The sequence below is a fragment of the Antechinus flavipes genome, chromosome 6 (genome assembly GCF_016432865.1).
Source record: "Antechinus flavipes isolate AdamAnt ecotype Samford, QLD, Australia chromosome 6, AdamAnt_v2, whole genome shotgun sequence".
Lineage (NCBI taxonomy): Eukaryota > Metazoa > Chordata > Mammalia > Dasyuromorphia > Dasyuridae > Antechinus > Antechinus flavipes.
Genome location: NC_067403.1, coordinates 256886709 through 256911861, shown reverse-complemented (window position 1 = coordinate 256911861; position 25153 = coordinate 256886709). Strand labels below are relative to the sequence as shown.

General features: G+C 68.2%; 1 protein-coding gene across 1 annotated transcript in view; it reads left to right on the top strand.

The window, feature by feature from the left end:
• The window catches only part of SPTBN2 (spectrin beta, non-erythrocytic 2), a 39796-nt gene extending 18642 nt beyond the window's left edge, over nucleotides 1-21154 (top strand). The window contains 37 exon segments of the mRNA XM_051967219.1: nucleotides 153-330; nucleotides 3481-3632; nucleotides 3771-3944; nucleotides 5226-5317; nucleotides 5400-5480; nucleotides 5599-5714; nucleotides 6258-6370; nucleotides 7103-7290; nucleotides 7380-7497; nucleotides 7700-7858; nucleotides 7962-8264; nucleotides 8373-8526; nucleotides 8614-9484; nucleotides 9676-9813; nucleotides 9901-10657; nucleotides 10880-11082; nucleotides 11194-11284; nucleotides 11710-11856; nucleotides 12564-12827; nucleotides 13059-13283; nucleotides 13416-13505; nucleotides 13613-13882; nucleotides 13988-14118; nucleotides 14381-14585; nucleotides 14866-15240; nucleotides 15536-15780; nucleotides 15859-15997; nucleotides 16299-16383; nucleotides 17065-17214; nucleotides 17217-17260; nucleotides 17429-17577; nucleotides 17666-17741; nucleotides 17830-17874; nucleotides 18048-18268; nucleotides 18727-18900; nucleotides 19610-19652; nucleotides 20375-21154. Coding sequence (XP_051823179.1) covers nucleotides 171-330; nucleotides 3481-3632; nucleotides 3771-3944; nucleotides 5226-5317; nucleotides 5400-5480; nucleotides 5599-5714; nucleotides 6258-6370; nucleotides 7103-7290; nucleotides 7380-7497; nucleotides 7700-7858; nucleotides 7962-8264; nucleotides 8373-8526; nucleotides 8614-9484; nucleotides 9676-9813; nucleotides 9901-10657; nucleotides 10880-11082; nucleotides 11194-11284; nucleotides 11710-11856; nucleotides 12564-12827; nucleotides 13059-13283; nucleotides 13416-13505; nucleotides 13613-13882; nucleotides 13988-14118; nucleotides 14381-14585; nucleotides 14866-15240; nucleotides 15536-15780; nucleotides 15859-15997; nucleotides 16299-16383; nucleotides 17065-17214; nucleotides 17217-17260; nucleotides 17429-17577; nucleotides 17666-17741; nucleotides 17830-17874; nucleotides 18048-18268; nucleotides 18727-18900; nucleotides 19610-19652; nucleotides 20375-20608 — 7182 coding nt within the window. The 5' untranslated portion in view covers nucleotides 153-170 and the 3' untranslated portion in view covers nucleotides 20609-21154.
• Nucleotides 21155-25153: the final 3999 nt, after the last annotated feature.

Genomic DNA, 25153 nt, shown 5'->3' with positions numbered 1-25153 from the left:
GTCCAGCGCTTCAGCATCGGGCCCTGGTGTGAGTCTGTCGGTGGAAGTGGCTCCGAGGAGACGCCGAGCCCTCCCGCTCGGGGGCCGGGGGGACTTGGGGGCCAGGGAGGCCTGGGCCCAGCGGGTGAGCTGTCCTCGCTCCCTCCCCACAGGGCCGGGCCTCTGCCACCATGAGCAGCACGCTGCAGTCCCCCACCGACTTCGACAGCCTGGAGATCCAGGGCCAGTACAGCGACGTCAACAACCGCTGGGAGCTGCCCGACGTGGACTGGGACAATGAGACCAGCTCGGCCAGGCTCTTTGAGCGCTCTCGCATCAAGGCTCTGGCAGGTGCGTTCTCCGGGAACCGGCCCTCCCCCCGCGGGGGCTCGGGGCGGGGGGAGAACTCTCGGCCGGTGCTGCCGGGGGCAGAGCAGCCGCCCGGGCCGCAGTGTGCCCGGCTCCCTGCCCTGCCCGGCCCCCGCTCCGGGCCTGGCCTTCCTCCTTCCCTCGGCCACTTTGGGACCCCTTTCCTCACCTCTCCCACCCCCCGATCCCTCGTCCCCCGCGTCAGGCTTCCCACGGGTCTCTCCCCCGGCTGCGCCGGGTGCCCCTGCCCTCCCCTCGGGCTCCTGCAGGCAGCCGCAGACCAGTTGGACGGGCCCTGCCGCGTTCCTCAGCTGAGCTGTCATGACCCTGCCAGACCCCGGCCCCTACCCCCCCCCCCCGCCTTGCCCAGTTTCCCAGGCTCCTGGGAGAGAGCTCCCCGGGGGAGGCTCCAAGGGTCAGGGGTCAAGTCCAAGGATCAGACCGTGGGAAATGTTCCCTGTGCCAGCCCCAGGCTTTGGCCCTCGGCTTATGTCCTCAAAGAGGCTTCTGGAGGCGGGAGGCTCAGAAAGAAAGGCCTGGGAGGAGGGGTCCGGGGTGGGCTCTGGCTGTGGCAGCAGGTAGGGGAGCAGGCGGGGAGCTCCCGGCCGTCCCAGGCTCCTTTGCGGTCTGGTCCGTCTGTCTGCTGGGGAGGGGCCCAAAGCGTGAGGGCCCCAGGCCAGGGCCGGGCTCTGCCAAGGGAGACAGAGGTGGGTGGAGCGGGAGCCGCAAAGGGGTGTGTGTGCGCGCTGGGGGGGTCCCCCCATCTGTTCCTTCCCCAAACCACCCAGGGCAAGGGAGGAGCTCCACCGGCTGCAAGGGGGGGTGTTGGAGGCTTCCCGCTGGGAAAGCCTGGGGACCGGGGCTGCGGGGGGACTGGGAAAGGGCCCCCGGACCCGGGCAGCAAGTGGGGGTCTCCTCGGAAGGCGCCATAGGGGCTCGGAGGCCAGCGCTCCCAGAGAAGCAGGTCTAGGGCGCTCTGAGGGCCCTCCTCCCCCGCGGGGCCTGGCCCTGCCCCAGCCCCTCGCCCCGCCTCCTCCCCTCCCCCGCCGCTGTCCAACCTGTTTGTCTGGAGTCCCCTGGCTCTGCCCCTGCCTGCCAGACGGCTCACCAGGTGTGCCCCCTGTGCCCGGCCGGCAGCGCCCGCAGCAGCAGCAGCAGCGCTCGCAGCTCGGCGGCCCCCACGCCCCCAGGTCCTCGCACCCCCGCCTCCCCCGCTGCTCCCCCCAAACTCGGCCCGCTGGGCATGGACTGAGGGTCAGCGGGCAACATGAACGGGAACGGGCTCGTGGGCAACGGCCTCGGGGGGGCTGGGGAGCTGCACCGGGAGGCTGCGGAGGGGGCCCGGCGCCCCGGGAGCCCCCTGCTCTCCCCCGCCGCCTTCATTAACCCTGCCCAGTACGCCAGCGTGCTGGAGGGCCGCTTCAAGCAGCTGCAAGGTGAGGGTCCCCGGGCCGGGGGGGGGGAGAGTGAGAGATCGTGTGTGAGAGAGATTGTGTCTGTGTGTGAGTGAGTGAGTGTCTGAGTGAGAGTGGGAGACTGATGTCTCTCTGTGTATACGGGCGGGCGGGGGGGGGCACGGAGAGCAGCGGGGCTGGCTCAGAGGGAAGCGGGGCCCTGGGAAGCAGAGCGGGGAGGGGAGGAGGAAGCGTGGATGCGGCACCTGCCGGGCGCCCTTTCCAAACGCCACTTTGGGGCCCCCGGGCTGTCGGGGGAAGGGCTCCGTCGGGTTCGAGGGCAGGAAGGCGCCCCAAGAGTAGCGGAGGGGGGTCGGAGGCAGCGGGGGCGCTTCTGTGCTGGGTGTGGGGGGTAACTGTGGGTCAGGAGACCCTGGGGAGGGAAGGTGGGGGTCGCAGAATTGGGGGCGCCGTGTGCCAGGCGCGTGGGGGAGCGCGGAGCCGGGCAGGGGCGCGTCTCGGGCAACTCCAGCCCCGCTGCTGCAGACCCGGCGGGAGCATCGGGGGCCGCGCGCTGACCCGGGCGTCCTTGCCGGGGCCTGGGTGTGTCTGGGTGGGCCGCCGGCTCGGCCCCGGCCCCTCCCCCTTCCGGGTGCATCTGTTGGCTGGCTTTTTCCTCTGCTTCCCGGCCTCGCCTGGCTCCGGCCCAGACTGCCCGAGGTTGGCCGAGGTTGCCCGGGCTCGGAAGGCAGAGCGGCGGAAGGGGGAGGGGGACAACTCGGGGGCTCCGGATGGGGAGGGGCATGGGAGCATTTCAGCACAAGACGGGCACGGGGGGGACCAGGATGTGACAGACGGGACCAGTGATTTAGGGGGAAGCGTCCTCAGAGGGGAAACCGAGGCTCAGAAGGGAAGGTCAGAGATCTGGGAAGGACCGGGGGTCATGTTGGGTCCACATGGCGCCCCGTGGGCGCGCGTCCCTGCGACCTCGGAGACTCGAGGGTGACCCTTGGCTTTACTTCCCCGACCCTCAAAGACAGGGAGGGGCTCGGGAAGTAGCAGCGTCCCGGAACGGGGCGCTCCACATGGAGCCCGGGAGGAGGGCGTCTGGGGCCCACGGGCCTGTCTGACCACGCCCTCCGTAATTTGAGGCCAGAGACCTTGACTCCTGGGCCTCAAGGTATGATTATCCCCATTTGGCAGATAAGGAGACTGAGGCTCAGGAGGATGAATGGCCTCTACGGACCAAGGGCACGGGCTTCCCCGTCTCTCCCACTCCATTACCCCTCCCTTGGTCTCTCCATGAAGCTTATTCCTTTCCCCTTCAATCATTTTTATTTATGAGATCATCAACAAACATTTATTAAGCACCTGCTGCATGCCCGGCACCATGCGAGGCATTGGAAGTGGTTTTTACTCTCAGGGAGCTTCTCTTCTGTGGAACGGGGGGCGATGGGCCCAGAGTCGGGGGTCTGGGGTTCGGACTCGGCCCCGACCACCAAATGAATGAGTCATTTAGCCGCGCACGGGAACCAGAGGGAGAGCTGTCGGCGGCCACCCCCGCACCGAGCCCCATCAGTGGCCCACTCGGGGTCCCAGTCTCTTCTTCTCCAGAATGACAGGGCTGGGCCCCGCGGGTGGGCCGAGGTCCCCGCTGACTCCTTGGGGGGCGCGGCCCTGGGGTCGGGGTGGGGTCGGGGTGGGCCGGGCCGCAGCAAGCCCCTCTTGGTGCCCGCAGATGAGCGGGAGGCGGTGCAGAAGAAGACGTTCACCAAGTGGGTCAACTCCCACCTGGCCAGGGTGCCGTGCCGCGTGGGCGACCTGTACAACGATCTGCGCGACGGGCGCAACCTGCTGAGGCTGCTCGAGGTGCTCTCGGGAGAGACGCTGGTGAGTGCCCGGGAGCCCCTCCCCCCGGGATCTTGGGGATCCGGCCCCCTGGGGGTCGCCCCCGGCTCCTGCCGCTTTGGGGGGGGGAGCTGGAGAGGAGGGCCTCGTCCCCCCGCCCACACCCTCCCTGCCCTGCAGCCGAAGCCCACCAAAGGGCGCATGCGCATCCACTGCCTGGAGAACGTGGACAAAGCCCTGCAGTTCCTCAAGGAGCAGAAGGTGCATCTGGAGAACATGGGCTCCCACGACATCGTGGACGGCAACCACCGCCTGACGCTGGGCCTGGTCTGGACCATCATCCTCCGCTTCCAGGTACCCTCCGGCGCCCCTCCCCCACACCTGCCCCCCTTCCCCCGCTTCCACCCCTCAGCTGCCCCCAGGCCCCCGCCCCTCTCTCCAGATTCTCCTCCTGGCGTCTCTCACCAGCTGATCTCTCCAGCGCACAGGAGGCCCGGGGCACCCCTGCCCTCCCCGGGTGGGGCCATTACCTCTCTCGGACCCCCACAAAGGGCCCCCCGTCCTGCAGCCCCCGGCCCGTCCTTAGCTGCACGGCCACTTCTGGGCTTCCTCGGGGGGTGTCGTCCCCCGCTGGGGGCCCGGCACACAGAAGGGGCTCACTAAGTGTCTGCCGCTTGGCCCCTAGCGCCCTTTATTCAGTTAAATTCAGCGCGCACTGATTAAGCTCTGACAGCGTGCGGGACTCTGAGTGTGGGGGAGACAGAGGCCGAGGCCACCGAGCCCTCCCCAAGAGGCTGGACTCGGACACGAATGTACAACGGTCCCAAGCCGGGGGGGAGGGGAGGCGGCGCGGGGCCTCCCGTCCAGCAGGCCCGGGACCGCGGCCCACTTAGGGAGCCCCTGCTGGGCGCCGGGGGCGGGGCCCTTCGGCCTGGAGGAGGCGCTGGCCAAGCCCGCCAGTGTCCCTGCCACAAAACCCCCCGGGGTCACAGAGCGGCCGGGGCAGAAAGAGCCCCTGCCCTCCCAGAGCTCGCAGCCACCACAGGTGGGGGATAAGGGCAGGGGGAGGCTTCCGGGAGAAGGCGGGATGTTAGTGGGGGCCGGAAGGAAGCCGGGCGGCTCAGTGGTCGCAGTGCAGGAGGAGAGCCTGCCGGGAGCAGCCAGGGGGCCGGGGCGCTGGAGCCTCAGGGACCCCCGGACTTTACGGAGCAGGGGGTGACAAGAGCAGATCCACGTTAGGGGAACGTCACTTTGGTGACCGATGGCAGACGGTCCGGAGAGGGGAGGCCCCCGCGGCAGCTGCTGCACTCGGCCGGGCCCGAGCTGCGGGGGGACGCGGGTGGGGGTGGGGACGCAGGCTCTGTTTGGGACGTCCAGTCGGGGGTTTCAGAAAGGCAGGGGGCAGAATCCCCTGTCCCGGGGGCCAGGGCAGCTTCTCCAGCCGGGGAGGGCCACGGAGGAGAGATGGCCGTGTTCCTGGACGCACGGCTGCCCCACAGAGCTTCGGAGCCTTGTCCCTTCGCCCGGCCCCGGTGCCCCCCCGTCCCTCCCTAGTGGGGAGGGGGTCCCCACGTCCGAGCCGGTCTCCGCCCCTCCTGCCCCCTTCCTCTCTCTGAGGGCCCCCTCCCCCCCCAGATTCAGGACATCAGCGTGGAGACCGAGGACAACAAGGAGAAGAAGTCGGCCAAGGACGCCCTCCTGCTCTGGTGCCAGATGAAGACGGCAGGGTGAGGAGGCAGCTCCGGGGCGGGGGCGGGGGGGGGGGCGGCAGGAGCCCCCACTGACGCCTGCTCTTGGGCCCGCTCACAGGTATCCCAATGTCAACGTGCACAACTTCACCACCAGCTGGAGGGACGGCCTGGCCTTCAACGCCATCGTGCACAAACACCGGTGGGTGGGGGCCCGAGCGGGCAGCAGAGGGATGGGGGCGGGGCGGGGAGCACGCGGCCAGGGCGGGCCCGGCCCCGCTTTTCACGGTCTCGCGGGTCCCTCTCCCCGCTCTGTCCAGGCCGGACCTGTTGGAGTTTGACTCGCTGAGAAAGTGCAATGCCCACTACAACCTCCAGAACGTCTTCAACCTGGCTGAGAAGGAGCTGGGGCTCACCAAGCTGCTGGACCCGGAAGGTGGGCAGGAGGGGGACGGCCCCGCTCCCCCCAGGCCTGAGGGCTCGGCCCCCCGGGCCCCAACAAGGGAGAGTTCTGTGGGACGGGAGAATAACGAAGGACGTCGGTATCCCGACGCTGCGAGAGCCGGGCCCCTAACGCAGCCGGGCCAGCGAAGCCGTCTCCCCAAGGGGGGCCCCGACCACGCCCCAAAGGGGCATCTGCCCCCGCCCGGCCCAGCTGGGCCGCGTCCCTCTGGGTCCCACACTGGGGGTCCTGAAGGCTGCAGCGCCCGGGGGCCCCTCTGGCCATCGTCCAGGCCGGCTGACGTCCCAGTGACGCCAGGCTCCTTCCCCGGGGCTGTTGGGCCCATTGCTTCTCCTCTGAAGCGCTCAGGCTTCGGGGCCGGGACAGCGATCTCTGCCCCGTGACCTTTCTGCCTGAACGGCTTAATTGCCAATTTGACCCACGAGGCCGCCCGGAAGGTTGGCCTTTCTCTAAGGGGGAGGGGGCGGGAGGGCCCAGAGGCCCCACGCCGCGGACACCGGCCCTCCTCTGCCCCAGATGTGAACGTGGACCAGCCCGATGAGAAATCCATCATCACCTACGTGGCCACTTACTACCATTACTTCTCCAAGATGAAGGCCCTCGCCGTGGAAGGCAAGCGGATTGGCAAGGTAGGCCCCGGGCCTGGAGGGGGCCAGGAGGGGGAGGGGGCCTGGAAGGGACCAGAAGGAGGCCCTGGGCCTGGAGGGGGCCAGAAGGGGGCCTCGGGCCTGGAGGGGGCCAGAAGGGGTGGGGGCCTAGAGGGAGCGAGGAGGAGGAGGGGGCCTGGAAGGGACCAGAAGGAGGCCCTGGGCCTGGAGGGGGCCAGAAGGAGGCCCTGGGCCAGAAGGGGGAGGGGGCCAGAAGGGGGCCCCAGGCCTGGAGGGGGCCAGAAGGAGGCCCCGGGCCTGGAGGGGGCCAGAAGGAGGCCCTGGGCCAGAAGGGGGAGGGGGCCAGAAGGAGGCCCCAGGCCTGGAGGGGGCCAGAAGGGGTGGGGGCCTGGAAGGGACCAGAAGGGGGCCCCGGGCCTGGAGGGGGCCAGAAGGAGGCCCTGGGCCAGAAGGGGGAGGGGACCAGAAGGAGGCCCCGGGCCTGGAGGGGAACAGAAGGGGGCCCCGGGCCTGGAGGGGGCCAGAAGGAGGCCCTGGGCCAGAAGGGGGAGGGGGCCAGAAGGAGGCCCCAGGCCTGGAGGGGGCCAGAAGGGGTGGGGGCCTGGAAGGGACCAGAAGGGGGCCCCGGGCCTGGAGGGGGCCCGACATTGAGGACAGACCCCGGCTGGGGGGATGCGGGGACGGCTTCCGGGAAGCGCGGCACTTCCTGCCGGGGACGGCGGATAGTGAAGGCGCGGTGGCCTCCCGGCCCAGGTGCTGGACTATGCCTTGGAAGCCGAGCGCCTGGTGGAGAAGTACGAGTCCCTGGCCTCCGAGCTGCTGCAGTGGATCGAGCAGACCATCGTGACCCTCAACGACCGGCAGCTCGCCAACTCCCTGAGCGGCGTGCAGAACCAGCTGCAGTCCTTCAACTCTTACCGCACCGTGGAGAAGCCGCCCAAGTGAGCCGGGCCCCTGCTGCGGGCGGGCGCAGAGAGGCACCCCCACGGCCGGGCCTCGCGGCCTAAGCTCCCTCGTCCCTCCCCCCCAGATTCACCGAGAAAGGGAACCTGGAAGTTCTGCTCTTCACCATCCAAAGCAAACTTCGTGCCAACAACCAGAAGGTGTACGCCCCGCGGGAGGGCCGGCTGGTCTCGGACATCAACAAGGTGGGTCTGCTCGGCCTGAAGAGCCGGCTTCCTCGGGCTCCTGGCAAGCAGCCTCAGTCTCCCCTGAGTGGGCCACCAGTCCTGGGACCCTCCGCGTCCCCCACCTCCGTGTCCCCCCTCCCCTCCACGTCCCCTCTCCCCTCTGCATCCCCGCCCCCGTACTCCCCCTCCATTGCCGCTGACCAGGCCCCAACGCTCGCAGGCTTGGGAACGGCTGGAGAAGGCGGAGCACGAGCGGGAGCTGGCGCTGCGCACTGAGCTGATCCGCCAGGAGAAGCTGGAACAGCTGGCTGCGCGCTTTGACCGCAAGGCCGCCATGCGGGAGACCTGGCTGAGCGAGAACCAGCGCCTGGTGGCCCAGGTGAGCGGGTCAGGAAAGGGCCCCCGGGACCCCTCAGGCCGTCTGAGGCAGGGGGCAGGGGAGGGGGGTGCGGGGGCCTCAGGGCTCCTCTCCTGCCCCGCAGGACAACTTTGGCCTGGAGCTGGCGGCCGTGGAGGCCGCGGTGCGGAAGCACGAGGCCATCGAGACCGACATCGTGGCCTACAGCGGGCGCGTGCAGGCCGTGGACGCCGTGGCCGCCGAGCTGGCCGCCGAGCGCTACCATGACATCAAGAGGGTGGCGGCCCGCCAGCACAACGTGGCCCGGCTGTGGGACTTCCTGCGGCAGATGGTGGCGGCTCGGCGCGAGCGGCTGCTCCTCAACCTCGAGTTGCAGAAGGTCTTCCAAGACCTCTTCTACCTCATGGACTGGATGGAGGAGATGAGGGTACGTGGGGGCGGCCGGGCCCGGGGCGGGGACGGGGGGCCGAGGGCGGGACCAGGCCCAGCCCGGCGGGGGGAGGTGCCAGCCCCGTGTGCCGTGTCTCCGTGCCAGGGCCGGCTGCAGTCTCAGGACCTGGGCAAGCACTTGGCCGGGGTGGAAGACCTGCTGCAGCTGCACGAGCTGGTGGAAGCCGACATCGCCGTGCAGGCCGAGCGGGTCCGGGCCGTCAGCGCCTCGGCGCTCCGCTTCAGCGACCCCGCGGCAGGTGAGAGGCTGGGGGTGCGGCGGAGGGAAGCCCGGGGGCCGCCGAGGCGCGGAGGCGCTAAGTCCCTCCCTCTGCCCTCCTCTCCAGGCTACAAGCCCTGCGAGCCCCAGCTGGTGTCCCAGCGCGTGGAGGCGCTGCAGCAGAGCTACGAGGGCCTGTGTGAGCTGGCGGCCGCGCGGCGCGCCCGGCTGGAGGAGTCGCGCCGCCTCTGGCGCTTCCTCTGGGAGGTGGGGGAGGCGGAGGCCTGGATCCGGGAGCAGCGGCATCTCCTGGCCTCGGCCGAGCCCGGCCGCGACCTCACGGGCGTCCTGCGGCTGCTCAGCAAGCACGCGGCCCTGCGGGACGAGATGAGCGGCCGCCTGGGGCCCCTGCGGCTCACGCTGGAGCAGGGGCGGCAGCTGGTGGCCGAGGGCCACCCGGGGGCCAAGCAGGCGGCGGCGCGCGGGGCCGAGCTGCAGGCCCAGTGGGAGCGCCTCGAGGCCCTGGCGGACGAGCGCGCCCGGGAGCTGGCCCAGGCCTCCAGCCTGCACCAGTTCCTGGCGGAGGCGCACGACATGGAGACGTGGCTGGTGGACGCCCTGCGCCTGGTGTCCAGCCCCGAGCTGGGCCACGACGAGTTCTCCACCCAGGCCCTGGCCAAGCAGCACCGCGCCCTGGAGGAGGAGATGCGCAGCCACCGGTCCGCCCTGGACGCGCTGAGGGAGCAGGCCGCGGCCCTGCCGGCCGCCGTGGCCCAGGCCCCCGAGGTGCAGGGCTGGCTGCCCGCGCTGGAGCGCCGCTACCAGGAGCTGCAGGCGCGGGCCGGCGAGCGGGCCCGGGCCCTGGAAGCCGCCCTCGCCCACTACACCATGCTCAGCGAGGCCGGCGCCTGCGGGCTCTGGGTGGACGAGAAGGAGCAGTGGCTCAACGGGCTGGCCTTACCCGAGCGCCTGGAGGACCTGGAGGTGGTCCAGCAGAGGTGAGCGCCCTCCCCGGCCCCTCCCCGCGAACTCAGGCCTTTGAGGGCCACGGGAGTGACGGGCCCCCGCCCCCGCCCCTCCTTTCCGAGTGGTCCTGACCTGCAGAGCCCCGGGCCTGGGAGGGAGGGCAGAGCTGGGCCCGGGGCGCAGCCAGTCCCAGGAGCCCGGCCTCCGGTCTTGCCTTGGGCAGGTTTGAGACTCTGGAGCCTGAAATGAACGCCCTGGCTGCCCGGGTGGCCGCGGTCAACACCATTGCCCAGCAGCTGCTGGAGGCCGAGCCGCCCGGCAGGGACAGCATCCTCGCCACCCAGAAGCAGCTCAACCAGAGGTGAGGGCCCGGGGGCGGGGGCGGGCGGGGCAGAGGTGGGAGGGGGCGCTGCGGCCACGCTCACAAACAGCCGCCCCCCCCCCCAAGGTGGCAGCAGTTCCGGATCCTTGCCGACGGCAAGAAGGCGGCCCTGACCTCCGCCCTGAGCATCCAGAACTACCACCTTGAGTGCACGGAGACCCAGGCCTGGATGAGGGAGAAGATCAAAGTGATCGAGTCCACGCAGGGCCTGGGCAACGACCTGGCCGGAGTCCTGGCCCTTCAGCGCAAGCTGGCCGGCACCGAACGGGACCTGGAGGCCATCGGGACCCGCGTGGGGACGCTGGCGCAGGAGGCGCACGCCCTGGCCGCCGGCCACCCCGCGCAGGCCCCCGCCATCGAGGCCCGGCTGCGCGAGGTCCAGGAGGGCTGGGAGGGCCTGCGCGCCACCATGCGGCGCCGGGAGGAGTCGCTGGGCGAGGCGCGGCGGCTGCAGGACTTTCTCCGGAGTTTGGACGACTTCCAGGCGTGGCTGGGCCGGACCCAAACCGCCGTGGCCTCAGAAGAAGGGCCGGCCACGCTCCCCGAGGCAGAGGCCCTGCTGGCCCAGCACGCGGCCCTGCGCGACGAGGTGGAGCGGGCCAAGGGCGAGTACGGCCGCCTCCGCGCCGTGGGCGAAGAGGTGACGCGCGACCAGGCCGACCCCCAGTGCCTCTTCCTGAGGCAGCGCCTCGAGGCCTTGGGCACCGGCTGGGAAGAGCTGGGCCGCATGTGGGAGAGCCGCCAGGCCCGGCTGGCCCAAGCCCACGGCCTGCAAGGCTTCCTGCGGGACGCCCGGCAGGCCGAGGGGGTGCTCAGCAGCCAGGTGAGACGGGGCGGGGGGCGGCGGAAGCGGGGACGAGGGCTGGCCGCGAGAGAGGAGGCGGGGAAGAGGGGGCCGCGCCCCAGCTCCCTCACCAATCGGGGGGGGAGGGGGGGCCGGATCCGGAGGCCCCTCTCGGCATCTGCGCCCAGACTGGCTGCTTTCCCAGAAGCCCCTGCCCGGGTTTCCCAGGCCCGAGCAGCGCTGACTCTCTCCTCCCCCCAGGAGTACGAGCTGTCTCACACCGAGATGCCGGGGACCCTCCAAGCGGCCGACGCTGCCATCAAAAAGCTGGAGGACTTCATGAGCACCATGGACGCCAACGGGGAGCGGATCCGGGGGCTCCTGGAAGCGGGGCGCCAGCTGGTGGCCGGGGGCAACATCCATGCCGAGAAGATCAAGGAGAAGGCGGATTCGATCGAGAAGAGGTGGGCGGCCCTGGGGGGAGAGGGGCCGGAGGGCAGGGGGCGGGAGAATGAGGGGCCGGGCAGGGGATCCGGGGGCCAGGGGCAGGTGACGGACAGTCGGCATCCTCACAGGCACAGCAAGAATCAGGAGGCCGCCCAGCAGCTTCTCCGCCGTCTCCGGGACAACCGCGAGCGCCAGCACTTCCTACAGGAGTGCCATGAGGTGCGTCGCCGGCCCCCTCCCTCTGGGTCTGCAGTCGCTCTGTCCACCGCCCGACCTCTCCCCCGGGGCCGGGCCTCCGGGCTGTGGCCACGTCGCGGGGCTCTTCCTGGCACCCACCCCGGCGGGACCCGCGCTGCCGCCTCCCGGCTGTCTCCAGACCCGCTCCTTCTCCCACGTCTCCCCCTCCCGCCTCCGTGCCCGGAACTGCCTCCCTCCCCAAGGCCCCGGGGCCTGTCGGGCTCAGCCCTGGGCCCTCCTCTTCCTCAGACCGAGCCCCCCCTTCTCACCAAACATTAGGCTGGGCCTTCTGGGTGCGGATTGGGCCCCTCGGCCGCGTATGTGGGGGACCCGGGTCCCCACCCCCCCGCCTGCCCCCCCCGGCCCCCCCGACTCTTCCTCAATGACCCCTTTCCCGCCGGGTCCAGCTGACGCTGTGGATCGACGAGAAGATGCTGACGGCCCAGGACGTGTCCTATGACGAGGCTCGCAACCTGCACACCAAGTGGCAGAAGCACCAGGCCTTCATGGCCGAGCTGGCGGCCAACAAGGACTGGCTGGACAAGATCGACCGGGTGAGGGCCCTCGGGCTGTGGGGGAGACGAGGGGGGCGTGCCCACGGGGCGCAGGCCGGGGGGGTCCCGCTTTACTGGGGGGAAACTAAGGCTGGCGGAGGTCCCGGAGCCAGTAAGTGTCGGGCCAGCCAGGGTCAGACCCGGGGCTCCGCCCACCGCCCCCTTAGTGCAGGTGCTCCCTCAGTGCTTAGTCCCTCCTCGTGGCAGTGAGGGTGTGGCAGGGCAGGGGGGGCCCGAGAGTTCTGCCATCTCCGAAATGCTGCGGGCGCTTTCCCGAGGGATCCAGCCCAATAAGCACATCCGTGTGTCCGGCCTGGGGGGCGCTCCGCCTGAAATACCCGGGGGCCGGGGGGAGGTTTGGCGGCTACGTCCCCCAGGAGAGCTGGAGGGGGGGTTGTGGGACCGGGGGTGGGGGTCCAGGGAAGCCGGCTGGCACCTGTGGGAGGGGCTTCAAACGTCGCCGGGAAGATCCTACAGAGAAGTGAGTGAGGAGGGCCCGGGTGGCAGAGAGGCTGGCCCCGCCCCCTCGGTCCTGCGGCCCCGCCCCCTCGTCCTGCGGCCCCGCCCCCTCGCCCTGCGCCCCCGCGGGTTTAGAACATGGTGGAGAAAGGCTGTGGGAGCTGCCGAGAGGGGCCCGGGGTAAAGCGGAAGCCCGAGTCCCGCGCTCCGAGCCGGGCGGGCGCTGAGGGCCCAGTCTGCCTCCCCAGGAAGGGAAGGTGCTGACGTCGGAGAAGCCCGAGCTGAAGCCCCTGGTGGGGGAGAAGCTGCAGGCCCTGCACGAGCGCTGGCAGGAGCTGGAGGAGACCACGCAGGCCAAGGCCCGCAGCCTGTTTGACGCCAACCGCGCGGAGCTGTTCGCCCAGAGCTGCTCGGCCCTGGAGAGCTGGCTGGGCACGCTGCAGGCCCAGCTGCACTCGGACGACTACGGCAAGGACCTCACCAGTGTCAACATCCTCCTCAAGAAGCAGCAGGTGCCCCCGGGGCCCGGGCAGGGGGGGGGGGGGGCGGGGCAGGGGGGCCTAGCAGTGGGGGGGTGGGAGGGCCAGGGGGCGGGGCGTGGGGGGGAGGGCCCAAGGGGGGCCGCGGTGGGGGGGTGGGAGGGCCAGGGGGCGGGGCGTGGGGGGGAGGGCCCAAGGGGGGCCGCGGTGGGGGGAAGGCGCCCAGGGTCACCCAGACTCACGCTTGCCCCCCGGGGGCCGCAGATGCTGGAACGAGAGATGGCCGTCCGGGAGAAGGAGGTGGAGGCCATCCAGGCTCAGGCCAAGGCGCTGGCCCAGGAGGAGCACGGGGCGGGAGAGGTGGAGCGCACATCCAGAGCCGTGGAGGAGAAGTTCCGGGCCCTGTACAAGCCCCTCAAGGAGCGCTGCAACCGCCTGCTGGCCTCCCGCGAGCAGCACCAGTTCCACCGGGACGTGGAGGACGAAATCGTGAGTCCTCGGGGGCCCGGCTGGGCCGGGGGGGGGGGGGCCTGGCCGGCTTCGCTGCCCCCGTCCCCGGAACACCGGGAGCCCCCCCGCCCTCGCCGGCCCCCCTGACGCCGCTGCCCCTTCCTTCCCCAGCTGTGGGTGACCGAGCGGCTGCCGATGGCCAGCTCCACGGAGCACGGCAAGGACCTGCCCAGCGTCCAGCTCCTCATGAAGAAGAACCAGGTCCGTGCCTCCCCGGGCTCCCGCCCCTTTCCCCGCCGGGCTCCGGGGCAGGGCTGGGTGGGCGCCGGGGCTGCCGGGGCCCACGGCGCCTCCTTCTCCCCGCACAGACTCTGCAGAAGGAGGTCCAGGGTCACGAGCCCCGCATCGCGGACCTGAGGGAGCGGCAGCAGGCCCTGGGGGCGGCCGCGGGCCCGGAGCTGGCGGCCAGGGTGGCCGAGCTCCAGGAGCTGTGGAGGCGCCTGGGCCAGGAGCTGGAGCAGCGCGGGGCCCGCCTCCGGGACGCACTGAGGGCCCAGCAGTTCTACCGCGACGCCGCCGAGGCCGAGGCCTGGATGGGGGAGCAGGAGCTGCACATGATGGGTCAAGAGAAGGCCAAGGTGGGCGTGGGCCCCCTCCTTCCCCCCTCCCCCCAGTGCCCCTCCCTCCCCCCTCCCTCCCTCCCCCCAGCGCCCCTCCCTCACCCCCCTCCATTCCCCCCCCAGGACGAGTTGAGTGCTCAGGCAGAGGTCAAGAAGCACCAGGTCCTGGAGCAAGCGCTGGCTGACTACGCGCACACCGTGCACCAGCTGGCGGCCAGCAGCCAGGACATGATCGCGGCCCAGCATCCCGAGAGGTGAGGGGCCCTGGGGCCTGGTGGGCCTGGCGACCTGCAGATGGAGACCCCGGGGAGGAGCCTGCTCTGCCCCCGCGCGCTGTGTGACCCGGGCCCACCCTGCAGCCCCTGGGAGCTTCTGAGCTGGGCTTTCCCGAGGGTCTGCCCGGGGCGGGGAGGGCGCCGGGACCTTGGAAGTGCTTCTGGGCTGGGACGGGCACCGGAGAGGGGAGAGTCCGAGGCCCCGGCCGCCCTCCATCCCCGGCCGCCATCCCCCCCGCAGTGACCGGCTGACCATCCGCCAAGCCCAGGTGGAGAAGCTGTACGCCAGCCTGAAGGAGCTGGCCGTGGAACGGCGGGCGCGGCTGCTGGAGCACCAGCGCTTGTGCCAGCTGCGGCGGGACCTGGACGACCTGGAGCAGTGGATCCAGGAGCGGGAGGTGGTGGCCGCCTCGCACGAGCTGGGCCAGGACTACGAGCACGTCAGCGTGAGTGCGGGAGGAGGGGCGTGGGCATGGGGGGGCCGGCAGCCCAGGCTGGGGGGAGGGGAGAGAGTGGGGGGAGGGGCGTGGGCTTGGGGGGGCCGGCAGCTCAGGCTGGGGGGAGGGCGGTCCCGGACTCCCTGGAGCTCAGACCCTGGAGGATGGGACCGTGACCCCTCAACTCCTTCTCGCCATCGTGGGGCAGCGCGCCCCGAGGGGCCCCGGGCGGGGGCAGAGCGGGGGCGCTCTCCGGGCCGCCCCATCAAGGCTGTGTTTCCGGTCCCAGATGCTGCGGGACAAGTTCCGGGAGTTCTCCCGAGACACCAGCACCATTGGGCAGGAGCGGGTGGACGGCGCCAACGCCCTGGCCGACGGGCTGATCGCGGGGGGCCACGCCGCCCGAGCCACGGTGGCCGAGTGGAAGGACGGGCTCAACGAGGCCTGGGCCGACCTCCTGGAGTTACTGGACACGCGGGGCCAGGTCCTGGCCGCCGCCCACGAGCTGCAGCGCTTCCTGCACGTGGCGCGCCAGGCCTTGGCGCGCGTCCAGCACAAGCAGCAGCAGCTGCCCGACGGGGCCGGCCGGGACCTGAACTCGGCGGAGGCCCTGCAGCGGCGGCACTGCGCCTACGAGCACGACATCCAGGCGCTGAGTGCCCAGGTGCGCCCCCCGGCCCCCTCCCCTCCATCTCCACCCTCGCCCCCCGCGGAGGCCGAGGGAGCCTGAGCACGTCGGGGCGGAGGGCGGGCGGGGGGGGGGGGGGCTGGGGGTAGTACTGGGGGGTGCGGGGGGGGGTGCCGGGGGGTGCCAGGGGAAGTACTGGGGGGGGCGCCGGGAGTGCCGGGGGAAGTACCGGGGGGGGGGGGCGCCAGGAGTGCCGGGGGAAGCACCGGGGGGAGCACCGGGGGGGCGCCGGGGGAAGGGCTCCCCTGAGCCTCCGTCTGGGGCCCCGCAGGTGCAGCAGGTGCAGGACGACGGGCACCGCCTACAGAAGGCCTACGCGGGGGAGAAGGCGGAGGAGATCGGCCGCCACATGCAGGCGGTGGCCGAGGCCTGGGCCCAGTTACAGGCCAGCTCGGCCGGGCGGCGCCAGCTGCTCCTGGACACCGGGGACAAGTTCCGCTTCCTGCAGGCCGTGCGGGAGCTCATGCTCTGGATGGACGGGGTCAACCTGCAGATGGACGCCCAGGAGCGGCCGCGGTGAGTCTGGGGGCCGGGCGGGGGCCGGGGCGGTCTGAGCTCGGGGGGCCGGGAGACTCAGTGTCTGTGCACCCCCAGGGACGTGTCCTCCGCTGACCTGATGATCAAGCACCACCAGGGCATCAAGGCCGAGATCGAGGCCCGAGCTGACCGCTTCTCCTCCTGCATCCGCCTGGGGCAAGAGCTGCTGGCCAAGAACCACTATGCGTCCGAGGAGGTGACCCCGGGCCCCTGGAGAAGTCCCCCCCTCTCCCCCCCACCCCCGGCCAGGGCGGGGCTTGTTTTCTCCTGCAAATACGGCCTTGGGCTTGAGCTCAAGGGCCAGCGGGGACCCCCCCCCATTTATTAAGCGCTTAACTGTGTGAAAGACCCCGCCCCAAAGGGCTTATGCTGGGGGGGAGGGGACACAGACCAATAATGGGGGCCTGGCGTCTCTAGAGCATAGATGGAGGGGCCACAGGAGGGGTGACCCCAGGGGCGCCTGCAGAAGCCCCACTCAGTCAGGTCTGTGCCTCCAGATCTCAGAGAAGCTGGCCCAGCTGCAGGCGAGGCGCCAGGAGACATCTGACAAATGGCAGGAGAAGATGGACTGGTTTCAGCTTGGTGAGTCGGGCACCCGGCGGGTGCCCCCTGGCACAGCCCCATCCTGGAGGCTCTCACAGGCTCCTCAGGCCCCCTGGGGTTATAGAGGTGGCCAGCACGACACGTGGCTGCAGCCTCAGGGACCCCCAGCCGCACTGACCCCGACCCTCAGCCCCAGCTCACACTGACCCCTGGTCTCCAACCTGCACTGACCCTGACCCTCGGCCCGCACTGACCCTCGACCCTCGGCCCCAGCTCACACTGACCCCTGAGCCCCGGCCCGCACTGACCCCCGACCCTCAGCCCCAGCTCACACTGACCCTGACCCTCGGCCCGCACTGACCCCGACCCTCAGCCCCAGCTCACACTGACCCCTGAGCCCCGGCCCGCACTGACCCTGACCCTCAGCCCCAGCTCACACTGACCCCGACCCCTGACCCTCGGCCCCAGCTCACACTGACCCCTGAGCCCCAGCCGCACTGACCCCTGACCCTCGGCCCCAGCTCACACTGACCCCTGGTCTCCAACCTGCACTGACCCCCAACCCTCGGCCCCAGCTCACACTGACCCTGACCCTCGGCCCGCACTGACCCCCGACCCTCAGCCCCAGCTCACATTGACCCCGACCCCTGACCCTCGGCCCCAGCTCACACTGACTCCCGGCCCCCGGCCCGCACTGAGCCCCAGCCCCCCCTCCCGCAGTTCTGGAAGTGCTCGTGTTCGGCCGAGACGCCGGCGTGGCGGAGGCCTGGCTCTGTAGCCAGGAGCCCCTGGTGCGGAGCGCCGAGCTGGGCTGCACTGTGGACGAGGTGGAGAGCCTGATCAAGAGGCACGAGGCCTTCCAGAAAGCGGCCGCTCCTGGGAGGAGCGCTTCAGCGCTCTGGAAAAGCTGACGGCGGTGAGCAGCCCCGGGCCCCCCCAGCCCCCGCCCCGCAGCCTTCGTTCCTCTCAGAGCCCGCCTGTGCGGCCCCTCTGCGGTCCCTCCCCAAACACCGAGCATCCGGAGCAGCGGCGGCCCCTTGGCTTTCAGAGCCCCCCTCACCCCCTTGGTCTTTGGTTCTGGCAGCTGGAGGAGAAGGAGGAGCTGCAGAGGAGACAGCGGGAGCAGCAGGAGGAGGAAGAGCGGAGGAGGAAGGAGCCTCCAGCCTCAGTTTCCCCAGCGGCGCCTCCCCATGGGGATCACGTGGATGGCCAGGCAGCTCGGAGGCCTCGAAGGTTGGGTAAGAGCAGGGAGGCTGGAAGGGGGGAGGAAGGAGGGGGGAGCCCCAGGACAAAGGTCACCCCGCGTCTCTCGCTCTCCCAGGACCCAGGCCCGGCTGCCGTCCTCTGGGGAGCCAGTGGCGGTCAATGGCGTCTGCACAGATTCGGAATCCCCTCAGGTAAGCTGTCCGGCCCTCGTTGGCAGCCCCCCCCCCATCAGGCTCTCGACCTTCCCACCCACGTAACCCCCCGCTCTTGTCTCTGCAGCCCCTGTTGGAGCAACAAAGACTGGACCAGAGCAGAGAAGGCCCCGTGAGTCTGGCCCCTGGGTGGGGGGAGGAAAGGGCAAAGGTGAGGGACGGGGGGGGGGGGGAGGGGGGCAGCGTGGAGGCCGAGGTGGAGAGTGCGGGAGGACGCCCTTGGGTCCAAGCCGGGGTCGTGGCCTCTGGTGGGCGCGGTCGCTGAAGGCTGCCCTTTCTCCGTAGGCCCCCGGGGCAGGGGAGGCAGCCAATGGACCCCGGGGAGAGAGGCAAGGCAGGGCCCGAGGCGCTGCCCCTCCCCCAGTGCCCCAGGGCAGGGCCCCCGAATCAGCCTATGCGGCCACTTTGCCCCCTCGCGGCCCTGAGCTCTCCGCCCAGGAGCAGATGGAGGGCCTGCTCTGCCGGAAACAGGAGATGGAGGCCTTTGGCAAGAAGGCGGCCAACAGGTACCGGGGACGCGTCTAGGGGCGGGGCTGGTGATGGCGAGAGACCTGTTTGGGCCTGGCCCAGCCCCCGCTGCCGGCGGGGAGCCGGAGCCCCCAGACCCCAACACCGTGTGGCGCCCCGCTCCGGGCCCCCGCCGGCTCCCCTTGTTTCCTGGGACGGACCCAGGCGTCTGTGGGCAGGCAGAGAGCGGGAGAGGCTGCCCGGGGCAGGGGGCCTGGGGCTCTCCGCTCAGCCCTCTTCGGCCCTGCTCGGGATCACCGAGGCCTTTTGGGAAGGGCGGCCCCTGGGCCTGAGTGCGGCTCCCCGGCCTCCACAGCCCCAGGCTGGTCCTGAGGCTCCTCCTCACCCCGTGGGCCCCGGGGGAAGCCAAGAACCCCAAGGGGGATGAGCGGGCTCGGGAGCTGGGCACAAGTGCCAGCCCGGCCGGCCGCCTCACCCGAGCCCCTGCGCCTCGCAGGTCGTGGCAGACCGTGTATTGCGTCCTGCGCCGTAGCACCCTCGGCTTCTACAAAGACGCCCGAGCCGCCAACATCGGGCTGCCCTACCACGGGGAGGTGCCCGTCAGCCTGGCCAGGGCCCAGGGCAGCGTGGCCCTGGACTACCGGAAACGCAAGCACGTCTTCAAGCTGGGGTAAGGCCGACGACTGGGTCGGGGTGAGGAGGGCAGCCCTGGAGGGGCCAGACTCCTTCCAGCTTCCAGGGAGTGTTGGGAGAGGGCGTCAGGGCATCCCGGGCCCCGCCTGCCCACCGGAGGGGACATCGCTCCCCTGTTATGGCTCCCAGAACCCGAGGAGCCTGCCAGGCCTGCCTCCCCGGGCGCTTCTGGGCCTCCCCGGGCGCTTCTGGGCCTCCCCGGGCGCTTCTGGGCCTCCCCGGGCGCTTCTGGGCCTCCCCAGGGGCTTCTGGGCCTCCCCGGGCGCTTCTGGACTTCCCAGGCCCCGCTTCTGGGCCTCCCTGGGCGCTTCTGGACTTCCCAGGCCCCGCTTCTGGGCCTCCCCGGGCGCTCCTGGGCCTCCCCAGGCGCTTCTGGACTTCCCAGGCCCCGCTTCTGGGCTTCCCCAGGGGCTTCTGGGCCTCCCCGGGCGCTTCTGGACTTCCCAGGCCCCGCTTCTGGGCCTCCCTGGGCGCTTCTGGGCCTCCCTGGGCGCTCCTGGGCCTCCCCGGGCGCTTCTGGACTTCCCAGGCCCCGCTTCTGGGCCTCCCTGGGCACTCCTGGGCCTCCCCGGGCGCTTCTGGACTTCCCAGGCCCCGCTTCTGGGCCTCCCCGGGCGCTCCTGGGCCCCAGCCCTTCCCTGCACCGGGACCTTGGCTTTGCCCTAAGCTTCTTTCTTCCTCCACAGTTTACAAGATGGAAAGGAGTATTTGTTCCAAGCCAAGGATGAGGTGAGCTCACCCCGTCCTCGGCCCCCATTTCCCCCTGCATCTCCTGGAATCCCCTTCCCCCTTTTTTCTCAGCCTCTCCCTGAGGGGGAGAGCCAGGCCGGACTGTGGAGGGCATTCAGGGCCCCACGGAATCCTTGGCCCTTTGTCCTAGGGGCACTGGCCACCAGTCCAGCTCTGGAGGGTTTCTCCGGCAGCTCTGCCCACAGGGCTTGCGTCTGTTCTCTCGCCAGTCCCTCCAACGCCAACTCTTTCGGGTCGGGGGTGGGCCCTCCTGCCCAGCTAAAGAGTGCCCCTTAGCAGACTCAGGAATGGCGGTTAATGGTTTGGACTTCTCGGCCCTTGGCCCTTAGCCACCCACGAGTGAAAATCCTTACTCGCCTCGGATGCCGGCCCTTTACTGGGCGCTGCTCCAAGCCCGCGGGCCTCCCCCAGAGCCAGCCGCATTTGCCCAGAGAAGGGCCAGCTGCCCCTGACCCCACCAGCACCCTCCGCCATCTTGGCTGGAGTTTTGCCCGTTTTCCCAGGGTGCAGTTGGTCTTACTTTGCACTCCTGGGTTCTCTGGTGCCCCCCAAGAGAGGAGTTCCCACAGCTCCCGTCTTCGGGCCAGCGAGCCTGAGGGAGGCCGCCCCCTGCCCCCACCCCCACCTGTGGGCTTCTCTGGGGGGGCTGGGTCACCGGTAGCTTTAACCACGGCGTTTGCCTCCCGCCCTCCATCCCACAGGCGGAGATGAGCTCGTGGCTGCGGGTGGTGAACGCGGCCATTGCCGCGGCCTCTCCAGCCTCCGCGGAACCCGAGGACACCGTGACGCCCAGCGCTTCCCGGGGCATGACTCGGGCGATGACGATGCCCCCGGTGTCCCCCGCCAACGCCGAGGGTCCCGTCACCATGCGCAGCAAGGAGGGCAAGGAAAGGGACCGAGAAAAACGCTTCAGTTTCTTCAAGAAGAACAAGTAGGGGCGGGCCGCCCCGCTGGACCGCAGCCCTCGCTCGCAGCCGGTGGGCAGCAGCCCCCGGGGACTGGCGCCGAGCCCCGCCCGCTGCTCAGGACCATCCCCAGGAGCTCTGATTGGAGATGCCCGGGGTTCTTTTCTTCTGCTATTTAATTTCCAGACTGGCGACGGGCCCCAGGCTGTCCCCGGTTCATCTTTCCCCCCTCGTCCGTTTGGCTCCCCCCACTCCCCTCTCCCCACGGAGCCTGGGACGGCCCCCCGTTACCCTCTGCCAAACGGGGCCTCGCCGCCCACTCTGCCCCGGCCTCAGGCCTCCCCTCTCCACACAGCCGGGCTTCCTCTGGTTCCGTGTCCCGTAGGAACCAGGCAGGAACCTGCCGGAGTGAAACGGGCCTTGGGGACGGGAGCGCGGACTGATGGAGCCGGTGATGCTGACGGGCTCGCCCCACTGCCCCCTCCCCCTCCTCGCGCTCCCAGGAGCGGGGGGCTCCTCTGGGGGGTCCCCACCACGCCGGGACGTGGAGACGATTAAACCACTCAGCTCTCTGTGCCTCTGGCCTCCTGTGTGCTTTCGTGCTCTCCTCAGGCCTTCAGCCCCTCCCGAGTCCCACTCTCTAGTACGTCCCCTCAGAGGTGTTCCCCCCTCCCCGGGCAGTGGCCAGAGCCACTGGGGCCCAGCTCGGTGCCCCGACCTCACCAGCCCCCCAGGCCCCAAGTGGCCCTGCGGGCGCACCCCCCCCACATGCCCTTTGTCCCTGGTACCTGGGGGAGATTCCCCACAAACCCCGACTCCCACCAGAACACGGCTCACTTCATGGCAGTGCCCAGGTCACGATGCCCCTCCTTCCAGGCCCAGGGCCAGAACTATGGGTGACAGTCCCAATGCACGGGCCCCTGGGGAGAAGTCATCCAGAGCCCGAGATTCCATCTGGGCAGAGCAGCAAGAAGGGCCGGCTGGCCGTTCGAGCCCGGGCCCCAGAGCCGCCGGGAGCTGCAGGTCGGTGGGCACCGGTGCAGAAGTGCCCCTGCCTGCTGATCCCCTGAGGGAGCCGGGCACCTGGGCACGACATTCGTGCTTTAGGTTAGCGGCCCATGGCAAAGCTGAATCTGCTGCGCCGGCCTGGGGCAGGGCTGGGTGGGAGAGTCCCGGGTCAGCTGGGGACGGGCCGGGGCCGCCAAGCCTGGCTATCTCGCCCATCTCCCCGAGCATGTGATCTGGCCGAGCGAAGTAATAAAACCACCTTCCTGGGCACGGCCACGTGAAAAAGTCTGGCCCCCAGTGACCCGTGGAAGGCGGACACCGTGAACTGCCACCACGGGGGGGCCGGCCTCCAACTGTGACTCAGGGGCAGAGAGCCCGGGGAAATCACGGGTCCCGAGCAGCACCGGGGGTCCTTCCTCTCCTGTCTACTGAAGCTGTAGGCAGAGAAGGGGGAGGGGTGACAGGGCATGGGGGGGAGGGGCGAGGGGATTTGGGTGGGGACCACACTAAGAGGTGGAAATGTGGGGGGGTGTTTGCCAACAGAGCCATTCTCTGAGCTCCCATGACATTATGGGTCCATCCATTTTGAGCAGAGTATGCTGGGAATTGTGGATAAAAAGGGTTGGGAAGCCTTAAAAATGCCTGTAGACGCTCGAGGACGCTTGGGACCAGAGTAGGAAGGACCCAGTTGGACCTTCCTGGCCAGGACCCCGGGGACCGCCGCCCAGACTCGCAGCTTCCTCCTCCCCTTTCCTGTTGGCCTTCGTCCATGGAAACAACGTCAGGGCTGGCGTGGGGAAAGCCCAGAACTTTTTTTTAACGAGAAAGGTGGGCCAGATCAGACGAGGGAGAGGGGCTTGGTGGAGGAACATTGGGTTGGGAGTCAGGAAAACTGAACCCCCCAGTCTCGGAGACCCCCGGGCACTGACAAGATGCCGTTTTTCACCAAGTCTTTGGAGGGAGGAGGCCCCTAAATAGGCTTGGACCCACCGGATGGAAGAGCAAACTGAGCTGAGCACAGCCCCTGGCACACAGTGGGTGACTGCCGGAGAAGGGGGCGCAGGCAGCCCTGGGGTCCCCACAGAAAGCTGCTCCAGGACCCGGACTCGGGGCCTTCAACTCCTCATCTGTGCCGTGAGCTAAGGCTGCTCGGGACCCTCCTTCCCAGCTGTCTAACGGCCCAGGTCGTCGGCCCTGGGCACCAGCTGAGTTCTGAGAACAGGAGGCAGAGGAGGCAGCAAGGGGCACTGGGAGAGACCCGGCACAGACCCCGGGGCTTCAGGAGCCAGGAGGGCAACCCGCCACTGCCACCGGCGGTGAGCCCAGCACATCGGGGCAGAGAGGGGGCTCAGAGGTCACCAGCCCTCGGGGAGGAGGACTGAGGCAGAAGGGGGCTGGCTCTCTGGAGGCCCTCGGGGCCAGCTGGGGTCTTAGTGGAGTGAAGGAGGCAGGAGGCAGGAGGCAGGAGGCAGGAGGCAGGAGGCAGGAGGGCCACCAGGAGGATGGTCAAAGATGGACTCTCTCATCTCTGGTCCTCTCAGCTCTTAAATACATCGTACGATTACATCATTACAGCACATTGAGCATGTGTGAACTAGGGAACCATGACATCACCACAATGGGTACTAAGTACATGTGTGAACTAGAGAACCATGACATCACCTGCTGAGTACTGAGTATCTATGGGAAGTAGAGAACCATGACATCACCACACTGAGCACTAAGTATCTATGGGAACTAGGAAACCATGACATCACCACGCTAAGTACTAAGTATATATGGGAAGTAGGGAACCATGACATCACTGTGCTAAGTACTAAGTATATATGGGAAGTAGGGAACCATGACATCAACATGCTAAGTACTGAGTATCTATGGGAACTAGGGAACCATGACATCACCACGATGAGTACTAAGTATCTATGGGAACTAGAGAACCATGACATCAACATGCTGAGTACTGAGTATCTATGGGAACTAGAGAACCATGACATCAACATGCTGAGTACTAAGTATCTATGGGAACTAGAGAACCATGACATCAACATGCTGAGTACTGAGTATCTATGGGAACTAGAGAACCATGACATCAACATGCTGAGTACTGAGTATCTATGGGAACTAGAGAACCATGACATCACCGCGCTGAGTACTGAGTATCTATGGGAACTAGAGAGCCATGACATCACCACGATGAGTACTGAGTATCTATGGGAACTAGGGAACCATGACATCACCGCGCTGAGTACCGAGTATCTATGGGAACTAGGGAACCATGACATCACTGTGCTGAGTACTAAGTATATATGGGAAGTAGAGAACCATGACATCACCACACTGAGCACTAAGTATCTATGGGAACTAGGAAACCATGACATCAACATGCTAAGTACTAAGTATATATGGGAAGTAGAGAACCATGACATCAACATGCTAAGTACTGAGTATCTATGGGAACTAGGGAACCATGACATCACCACGCTGAGTACTGAGTATATATGGGAACTAGGGAACCATGACATCACCGCGCTGAGTACTGAGTATCTATGGGAACTAGGGAACCATGACATCACCACGATGAGTACTGAGTATCTATGGGAACTAGGGAACCATGACATCACCACGATGAGTACTGAGTATCTATGGGAACTAGGGAACCATGACATCACCACGATGAGTACTGAGTATCTATGGGAACTAGGGAACCATGACATCACCACGATGAGTACTGAGTATCTATGGGAACTAGGGAACCATGACATCACCACGATGAGTACTGAGTATCTATGGGAACTAGGGAACCATGACATCACACGATGAGTACTGAGTATCTATGGGAACTAGGGAACCATGACATCACCACGATGAGTATTGAGTATCTATGGGAACTAGGGAACCATGACATCACCACGATGAGTACTGAGTATCTATGGGAACTAGGGAACCATGACATCACTGTGCTGAGTACTGAGTATATATGGGAACTAGGGAACTATGACATCACCACACTAAGTACTAAGTATCTGTTGGAATCTTTACAAACTGCTAACTCATTAGAGTTGATAGATTATTGATCTGATCTTACAAGAAGATGTTTTGGGCCAGAACCTGAAACAAGGTACTAAGTAGAACTAATTGATACAATGCTTGTGTTCACACCTTTACTCATGGGAGTTCACAAGTATGAGAGATTCACAAAGTTAACTGTGTAACTTTGTGAATTCACACCTCCCTTGAAACTCTTAGGGCCAGAGAGCACTATGGGAGAAAACCCATAATCCCTCTCTCTCGTATCCCACAATTCCTCTCTCTCGTATAAAAGAAACAGACAGAGGCTCTCGGACAGATTTCGGTGGAATTACATGAAGAGTGGAGCTGGATTGAAGGCTGAAGAAAGCAGAGACAGAAGCAAAGGACAAAGCGGCAAGAGCTCTTAGAACCAAGCAGAGAGAGAGGCCTCTAAGAATCTAGGTATCTGGGCCCAAGGAAAGAGACAAGACTTGGAAGGAGAAATAAACATTTGTATTTTTACCAGCTGTTTACCAAAACCAGCTGTGTTTTGGGGTA